The following is a 10,087-nucleotide window of genomic DNA, read 5'->3' as shown; positions in this document are numbered from 1 at the left end:
GATAAGATCTAGTTTTTATAAATGCAGTTGGTGACGTCACTTAGGATTCTGTGACGTTTTACTTATCATCGTTATCGCCAGGAGATAGTGACGATTAATTAATATGAGAGGAAGAAATTGTTTTAGGCTTAAATTGAAAGAAAAACGTAATTTTTCACGAGATGAACTCCTTTTTGCAAGATTAAACCTTTGGAATGTTCTTCGTCGGCTGCATTAAAAGAATTTTCCCCGAACAATAGAGTTAAGGGAGACACAGGAATCGTTGTGGTGGCACGAGAAGTATCCTTAAAGTAGTTTTTCATTGATTTTAGTATTATTTTTAGGATTCAGTTGAAAGACACATTTGAGGGTTGCTCCTTTCCACGAAGCAGCCCGCATGCTAAGGTGGCAGTATAAAAAAATGTCTCTGAAATTTTGCAGTTACGGACTTCTTAATGTATTTAATTTTCTTGAAAGCAAACTGACATATTTTCTTGCAACTTTTTCTGATTTTTCCGCTAATTATAAAGAATATTTTAGGCAATTTCCAGGTTTATTTGCAGTAATTTTCTTGGAATCTACTAATTCAGGGAGGGACACGATGTGACTTCGTGACCTCTAGACTATATGCCTACACCACGTTGATGTTAAATACGCTAAATGAAACCGAAAAAGGAAATTTCAGAGCGCTTTTTGTAGTTCCTAGAGAAAAATTTGTTGTATCTAAACAATGCTCTCGCACGTGCGTTAACATGCATCATTGTTTCGTAGTGTAATCAGCTCTTTTCTGCTGTTCAAACTTAACAATACCAGTCTACTCTGTTATATTCATACAAGTCGGACTATCACATGGGAATTGTGATTTCTCGTTTAAGTTTTCCCACGAGTGATGGTCCAGTTGGCATGGCTGTCAAGGAACAGAGGTCGTGTGCGGCAAATTTCAGTTTGCTGCTCGGGTGAGTTTCTACACAATTATTGTGGAGCGAAAATGCATCGTGGAGAATCATCATATGAGCATCGAATTGCGACACATGCTCCAAATATTATAAAAAGGAATAAAAATATGGAAAAACTAGTACGTGCGCTTTTGGGCCGTGCAGTATATTTTCGCACTATTAGAAAGGATATTTTCTTTGAGACAAATTAGAGTATTTACTTCTTCCGTTCATCTTTTTTTCATCACATTCTAATTTGATGCATCTGAAAAAATCAATGGAAAATGCGCATATAAAATGTAACAATTTTTTTAAAAAGTTCTCTCCTGCTATATTTTTTTTTTTTTTTTTTTTTGGAAATTTTGACACAATTTCGGGAGTATAATCACGAAAGCCTCTACATTATTTTTATTTTTTATTTTTAGTAAGACAGATAAGTACACCCGCAACCTTTTACACACTTAGAGGAAGGAGCATTGATTCTGCGTGACTGATTGATTTAGGAGGGAGAGGGACAAATATCTCTGTTCGGAAAAAATCCATTTTGAAAAATTACATGATTTTAAAGCTATCAAGCTGGGCTCTGTGTCCTCTTAAAACGGCCTGTTATGCAATGTATATCGGCAATATCTGCTCACTGAACCGAAACAAAAACGCTCAGTTTCTTAGCGCATTGCAACACACCACACATTCAGCGTCTGTCCCATCTGCATCCCCACGAAACTTACGAAAGTTGAACTGGGGCGAGAGGCTGCCTCAAAAATGACGGAGGTTATAGAAGGCATCATTCCTCACCCAGCGATTGAACTCATCCGCGCGAGTAAGATATACTTCAAGTTCTCACACGAGGTTATTGAAGTCAAAAAGGCAGGCTTCCAATGCAAGTTTTTGCGAAGCAACAGGGGGAAAAGTAACGAGTTTGTATTCTCACCAATTGATGACATCTGCACTGTGAAATTAAGTCAAGTCATCAGAATGATCGAGCCAAAATTGGACGTATTTCTGCCAGACGGAACTAAGCGCCAATTTGAGTTCCTTTTGAGGAATTTAGAATCCCGGATAGCGCGTTCTGTCAAACGGCACTAAGCGCCATGGAAAATCATTGCGAGTATAAGAACGAATGAGCCCGACGCCCGGTTCCGCCGCCAATCCAAGCCCTCCTCTTCCTACCTTGATGGCGCTTAGTTTCATTTGACAGAAATATGTCCAACTGATCTCAAGGGACCGGTATGCATTCCCTGGTTACTGTTTAGAAAATGTGTCTTAAGGTTCTTGAAGCGTCTCAAGCCATTTTTGTTTCATATTCTTAAGAAAAATGTTTTTCCTCATTCATAATTACCTTCCAAAGACAGGGAGAACACTAGTTGTAAGTTTATTTATGCTTATCGTGCCATTTTTGTTTTCTAGTTCCTTAAAAGAATATATTCCTTGATGCATATTTACCTACTAAAGGTATTTACTCAACCTACCTACTCAAAGTTCCAAAGGTTCCTCTTAGTTGATACTTTTGAAACGTTTCGACCTCAATATTAGCTGTAAGTTTCTTAAGGCTTTCGTGCCATTTTTGTTACCTAGGTACCTAATTCTTTAAAAGACTCTTTCTTAATTTATATATTTATAGGTAACTACTTACCCAAAGTTCCGAAGGTCTCATTGTGCCTCTTAGTTTAAATTTTTAAACTTTGATATTGGCTGTAAGTTTCTTAAGGCTTCCATGCCGCGTTTGGTTCCCTCCGAAATGTTCAAATCTACCAAAATTGTGTTCTTTTTCAAATAAATGTTCAATTTACTCTCTTAAAAATTTAGTTTACTGAAAAAAGTGGTAAGTGAAAATTTAAATTAAAATTACTTGATTTTCATTAGTGTCCCAAGTCACCCCTGGTATCGGGGTGACTTGGGACAGTCGAAAACTGAAAAAAAAATAGTAGGAGGGGCATAAAACAAAATTTTTTTATAAAAAATTCAATATGCCTAAAGTTCGATAAGAACCTAAACAATGAACTACCTTTAGCAAAAAAAAGTTTGGCAAAATAATGTATGGTTCGACATGAGGAAGCTTTTTTGTGCTAAGTGTTGCTCAAGAACCTAAGCTACTCGCATCCAAATTCAAAATTAAATCCCTCCATACATCCATCCAGCTCTGATGATCCAAAAGTAACTACCGAAATTAAAAAGCTCTTTAAACAAGTGGATTTAGCAAAAAGGAACCAGCGCGATTACAGTGTTTTCAAAATCGTGCAGCTTCCTCGTTGTTTTTCTTCTTCTTATTTTTTGTGTGAAGATACAGTCAGTCAGGGTAACTTTGTGCCATCGGGGGTAACTTTGTGCGAGGCTCCGAATTCACTACCTTTGTTTGCTTCTTCTTCTTCAGATTTCAGATTGCCAACTTAGGCATATCAATAGAAAGCTTAAATCCTCATCTTTCCTCAGAATTCAACAGTTGGTAGTAGTCATGGAGTAATGTTTTTATTTACATTCATCTCTTATCACTTGCTCATTGAACACCCAACAGTACGAATTTTCAAGTTAATGTTAAACTATTTAAAATAAACGGTAAGAATGTTCTTTTTTATTTAAGTAATAAATCCTTGATTATTCCCTTAATACGCTACACATTGGTTTTCATGCTCTTTGTGTATTTACAAAGCGGAGAAAATTAATGTTGGAGGAGCTCAGGAAAACAACCACCATCAGGGTAACTTTGTGCCACAAAAAATTTTCAGGGTAATTTTGTGTCACCTGTCAATTCCTTTTAAAAAGATTCTTTTTAGCTAATTATTTTAATTTATTCTCCAATTTATCTTTTGAGGCCTTTGAATTGAAGAAAATGCATATACGTGACCCCTGAAATTAATATTTTGTCATTAAGTCGGTCAATATGCATCTTGTTTTGCGATGCCATAGATTTCTCGACACATCTTTATACATATTTATAAGGAAAATTAACTCTCTAATTTCTTCTGAATTTTTTATTTCAACTCATGAAGGACTGAGGAAATTTCACAACACACATGTATCGCATTCTCAGGTTTTGCACTAAGCTGGAAGATATGATCGGTGAAGGATGTCTCCTGTGTTTTGATAAACACGAAAAGCCTTCCTGTGATTCTCCTTGTTGGTATGGTGCGGTGAATTTTGCGTTTTGCTGTACCGGTCACACACCTTTCATGCATTCCATTGACGCACTTTTCATCATGTACATTAAATTTTCAGAAATGCCCTCTCCAACGCCCAAAAACATTGATAGTTCCAAATCAAAGAAGAGATCCAAATAGAAATCGAAGAATTCACTGGCTCCAAATGTGAAACGTTATGGTACCAAAACCCACTACACTCCTGAGAAGCTCGAAGAGATATTAAGTGAGATACGAACAGGAACAATTGGTGTGCGACCGGCTGCTACAAAATACGGCATTCATCGAAATACGTTGTCAAACAAACTGAAGGGCAAACACTCTGGTAAAGTGGGACGACCTTTTGTTTTAACTGAATTGGAGGAGAAAGCCTTCATTGATCATGCCTTACATATGTGCACAATGGGAGTACCCATCAGTACCTATGATTTGCGCCAAATTGCCAAAGGTTACCTTGACCAGCAGGAAAGGAAGGTGCCACAATTCATTGAAGTTATGTACGGTATTAAAAATTACACAATTATTTTCCTTTAAAATTAAAACTTAGTTAGGCGGGAAGCAAAAACTACTCGCTATTCTGGGAGATTTTTTATATAATTGTGAAGACGCAAAATTTTTACAACACTGCAATCGCACTGGTTCCTTTTTGCTAGATGCGATCCAAGTAAACCTGAAAATTTAATGTAAACTCTTGGTCTCCGACGAAAATAGCCTAGTTGCTGATCGTCGTAATTAACTAAATATCACGGAAAAAAATTAATTGCTGATCCAACAATTCAATTGCTAAAAACAGTGAGTGCAATGTTTCAACGCAGATTTTACAACAAAAAAATACTACTTTAACCACATTGTAAACTAATTTAACCACGGGGGTGGTTAAAGTAGCATTTTTTGTTGTAAAATCTGCGTTGAAACATTGCACTCACTGTTTTTAGAAATTGAATTGCTGAATCAGCAATTCTTTTTTTTCCGTGTATAACTTTTCAGCAAGCATTCTGCCTTTCGGCCATGGACTGCTAGTGGCGTGGCCGTCACTGGCAATCGAGCGGCTTCGGCGAGGTGATGCAGGGTTCGAGGTGAGCTCCGGTGAAATTTCCATCATCGTCTCCATGATGTCACTGGGCATGTGCCTGATGCCCATCCCGTTCGGGTACGTCCTGGTGCGATTGGGCCGGAAGACGAATCTGCTCATCAACGCCGTCGTCTACGCTGTCGCATGGGGGCTCATTGCCTTCGCTCCCTCGCCCCTGTGGATCATGCTTGGCAATTTCTTCGCGGGTCTCGGTAGCAGCATCCAGCTCATCATCGGACCCTTATACATAGCCGAGGTGGCCGACAAAGACATTAGAGGTAACGTATCTCTCCAATGGACCACTAGACAAGGTACGAATTTCATCATTCTGATACATGTTTCTAAATTGGAATTTCACGTAGAGCACGATTCGCGCAACGAAAACTAATGAAACAAATTCCAAACGAAGATATGGACGTTTTTATTTCACATTGGTTACGAGGAATTTGAACTGCCCGCTCACGAGAAACTCAAAGCTCTACGTGAGGCAAATCGCGCACTACAACAGTTTCAAGAAACAGTTATTTCAGTCCAATCTTGGTAACACTACTCACAGGGTCGGTAATATTGATGGGAGCGAAATAATTTTTATTACATACTTAACATTGTAACTTCAGCCAAGGCAGTAGATACGTGATATGACCTGTATTCCACAATATTAGCATCGTAAGAGCAACTGGACTGAATTTTGCAGTTAGGAACTACAATTTCTGATACATAAGTTTCCTTACGGATGAACCAAATTCAGTAGTTCCCAATTGCAAAATACAGTCTGATTTTTCTCTTTCCTCCGTGCGGTTTAGAGTACTTAATAACGGCACTATATTTCACGTTCAACTAATTTTAACTTTGAATAATAGATATTCCTCTAAAATTATTAAAAGTAATAACTGCTGATAGGCACGCCCTAATTTCAAAATACATTTTCTCAAGGCTTTATAGTAAAACTAGTATTTTCAGTAAAATGTATTTGACATCTAAATGCATGCATTTACTAACATCCACCGAAGATTCACACTCAGACTTCTTCTTCAACATGATTTAACAGGTGCCTTGATCAGTATTTACATTATGGCCATTGCTATTGGTCAAGTGTTTATGACGAGCATAGGAATATTCGTTTCCTACTTCGAAATGAATTTGATGTCGCTGATCATTGCAATCGTCGCCTTCTTCTGCATCCTCGCAACAGCTGTTGAATCGACTAGCTGGTATTTAATGGTGGATAATGAATATGAAGCAGAGAGAAGTTTTCATTACTACTGGAACACCGGTACTGGCACTGACAGAACCCAGGTTTGTTTCCTAACGTTGAGAGTTCAGTAATTTCTTCACACGACCAGTGTGTAATTTTAAAAGTCGGAAATTAAAAAAAGAATTAAAAAAAAAAAAAAAAATTACAAGATATACACGTGTTTCTCCGCCAGGGAGCTCTCCCCGCAAGAAATCGTCCACCACCCGCCCGCCGAGAAAGAGCCGCGGAGTGCTGCCAGCGGGACACGCACTCCGACGCCTACAAACCTAACAAGGATACTTCACGCATTGCGCAATGCTGGAAGTATCCCGTTAGGTTTATAGGCGTCGGTGCGCGTTTCGGGCTGGCAGCACGGCGCGCCGCAGCTTGCTATAAACTTGCCCACAATTTATAGGACAGGTAGGTGGACATAAAGTCCTGGAAGCGGTCAGGGTGTTAAAATGTAGGCAACTTTACAACAAATTCGAAATTAGCTACTTAAAAAAACATTAATTACGAAACGTTCGTGATCTTTCAGTCAAAATCCGACTTATTTTTTCCTATTCTTGAGTATAGGACCATAGTACGCCGCGGGCGGCGGCGCTCAGGAAATTCTCCACTGTGCTCAATCAGTGTAATGTGGATTACACTTTTCGCATTAAGGTGATTCGATCATGCACGCCATATTTTGTGTCAGGACGGCATGCGATGTATCGCATCAATTGGTTCCTTTTTTACAGCTACTCGTCATTTTTCTCAAATTTTGAGATCGCAATTCTGTTGTCAGGAGACTAAAGCACTATCTTACCAATTTTTACAAACAAATTCAACGTAATGAAGGCGTCGTTTTTTTAGAGAGAAAATATCGCATTCGAGTGCAGTTTCGATATCAGTATCGAATGCGATGTTTTCTCTCGGAAAAAACCACACCTTTATTACGTTGAATTTCTTTGTTGAAATTGGTAAGTGAGTGCTTTCGTCTCCTGACAACAGAGTGGCGATCTCAAGATTTGAGAAAAATGACGAGTAGCTGAAAAAGTGGAACCAATCGATGCGATATATCGCACGTCGTTCTGACACAAAATACGGCGTCCTTCGAATCACCTTAATCCATCTTTATAACCGATGAAGTGGCTACGGCCGGTACCGGTTTCATAGAAAATAGTTAGGTTAATATTATGAATAATTATTCGTTTTGACTAATTAACCCATTAATTTATTAGACTTGAGACTTCATATGGACCGAAATGTTTATGATTTTATACTCTCTATTGATTTTATGATTAAGATAAGATTAATCTCTCATTATTTAGCTATTCACATACTTGAGTTCTCAAGTGCAACTTTTCTTTTGAATATTTGTATACTGAATGTTATATATATTTTCTATGAGGAAAAGAAGAAGAAGAAAAAAAAATCCATCTTTATGCCATTAATGCAGGTTTTATAGATGTAATTCAGATTTGAACGATTCTATGAACTTTGTTATTCCTCAGTCCCTAGCAACCCTGAAAGAGACAGTGGCGCTGGAGATGAGATCTGCATGCTCTTACGTCGAGCTGTTTCGGACCCCGAGCAACATCCGAGCCTCGATCATAGTCATCGCTCAATCAGTTTTCCAAAGCGCCGGTGGAATAGTGGCAATCCTCACCTACGGCTCCACCACACTTCCAGCATACGATGGCTTCTGGAAACCCAACCCTACGATGGCTCTGGTCAGCGTCCTCAACCTCGTTTTCAATATAGTCTCGGCGGGTTTCGTCGATCGACTCGGCCGTAAACCGCTGACCATCATCTCCAATACAGGCAACGCACTAGGCACTGCTATGGTGGCTGCCTACTTCGCCGTGGAACGGCGCACGAATTGGAACGTGACCGACCTCGAGTGGCTGCCTTACGTTGGGTTTTTGACCTACGTTGCATTTTACGGCAGCGGCATGTTTACCGTGCCTCATATTCTGGTCGGCGAACTGTTTCCGGTTAATGTAAGGTAGTGATATGATTTCTTTGCAGAATGGATAGTTTGTATATAAAAAAAAAAAAATATTGCTTCAACTGAGAGTGCTTGATGAGCTGAGTTCGCAGTATTTTTCATAAATTTTTCTAAAATGGGAATTGAGGAATAAAGATTTAAAAATAAACAAACTAACCGCCTAGTGACGTAATCTGGGGGAATTTCCCATTGAAACACATTTATTTTGGCAGATTAGGTTATTCTGTCATATTTCCTTCAATACTAATTGTTCAATTAATATACAAAGGATATTCCCGTGCTCAGTTTTCTCAGTAGTTTCATTTTGAACACCAAATTTACAACTTTTCAGACGCAGGCAAATTCTCCATTGAGCTAATCAAAGGAAAGCATGACACAGCGATTTAAAATTGGAAGTCGTCATACCCTGCTCAAGGAGCCATCAATAAATACAACTTTCGAGTAATAAGCCTCTTTCCCCCGAGATATAGGAAAGCTCCCTGAAAAGATAGCTTCACTGCTTTTTCGGGAATTGTCTTAACTCGAAGTTCTATCTGAGAGATATTTTTATCAAAGTCCTAGTTCTATTTTTGCCTCTCAAAAAGTGCGAGGAATTTATTTACATAAGTACGTAACAAAGCTTACATCTTTGATACCGTATTTCAATTAATTTTTCGGCAGTGACATCTCATTATGGTAACACTACTTTTTATAGACCTTTAAGAATGTTGTAAAAGGGGGACTGACTCTAGGGCCAGCGTTACATAATTTTATTTCATGAGCTCTAGAGCAGCTTTGCGAAAAGACACAGGTGTTAAGAGATATCGATTAACCAAAAATACAGCGGTACATATCATTAAGGGCGACCCTCATGCAGCAATTCATCTGCAGCTGATGAATGTCCAGCCACGATGATTTTCGCGCGACTCATAAAAAATGCAATAATCGCTCTGATCTGATCTTAATTTATTATTTGATTTACTGAGGGTGTCTTTAAAGCATTTTAACCATTTGTAACGAGTCTATACTCGTAAACATTACCGTACGGGAAAAATAATTAACTGTGCATTGAAAAATGTTCAAAGACGCCCGTCAGAATCGAAAAACGCGAGGGCAATATTTGCCTAACGGTCTTCTAAAGTTTAATCTTAAAGCATCTGCGAAAGGGTCATGCTTCATGTTTTGGTCGACCCGGTAGCAAATTAGAGTGGCTACGTTTGTAATAATAGTTCTTGAATTTTTTTTCTTCTGTTCAGATATCACGCGGCTGTCCTGTCGACTATTAGTATTGCTGGCAGCTGTGCTTTTTTCAACTATATTTACCTCGGCGTGAGTCAAGTTGCAGGAGTGGATGTAATGTTCCTGATCTTCACCCTGTGCAGCATTTCCGCGACCGCTTTCTCCTGGATATTCATGTTCGAAACGAAGAATTTGTCCCTGGCCGATATACAAGCAAAAATGACAAGGAACCCGACTAGGGCCTCTGATCCCACTCCAGAATTGGAGAATCGGCGGTGACTGTGACCATCTAAATTATATAATATTTATGCATTCTGCTGTCAACATTTCATCTTGGGAAATTTTAAAATATCTTTGAAGTAACAGAAGTACCTCTCCTGTTTTTTGCGGTTGATTAATATGTATATGTTAACGTTGAAGTGCCAGATTAAATTGATGTATACATTAACTAGTTAATGTATAGAATTTAGAAATAGGGCGGCGGTTTAACCAGACGTATAACATAACCTCACTTGGAGGCTC

General features: G+C 38.7%; 1 protein-coding gene across 1 annotated transcript; it reads left to right on the top strand.

Moving 5' to 3' along the window:
- Positions 1-154: 154 nt before the first annotated feature.
- Positions 155-9,936, top strand: LOC109038097 (uncharacterized). The gene is made up of 5 exons (XM_019053041.2): positions 155-935; positions 5,036-5,398; positions 6,169-6,416; positions 7,851-8,344; positions 9,583-9,936. The coding sequence occupies exons 1-5, from the start codon at positions 869-871 to the stop codon at positions 9,842-9,844; spliced, it is 1,434 nt and encodes a 477-aa protein (XP_018908586.2). The 5' UTR covers positions 155-868; the 3' UTR covers positions 9,845-9,936.
- The last annotated feature ends 151 nt before the right edge of the window (positions 9,937-10,087 follow it).

The sequence above is a fragment of the Bemisia tabaci genome, chromosome 4 (assembly GCF_918797505.1).
Source record: "Bemisia tabaci chromosome 4, PGI_BMITA_v3".
NCBI lineage: Eukaryota > Metazoa > Arthropoda > Insecta > Hemiptera > Aleyrodidae > Bemisia > Bemisia tabaci.
Note: the sequence above shows the minus strand (reverse complement) of the source record. Positions and strands in the feature narration are given on the sequence as shown.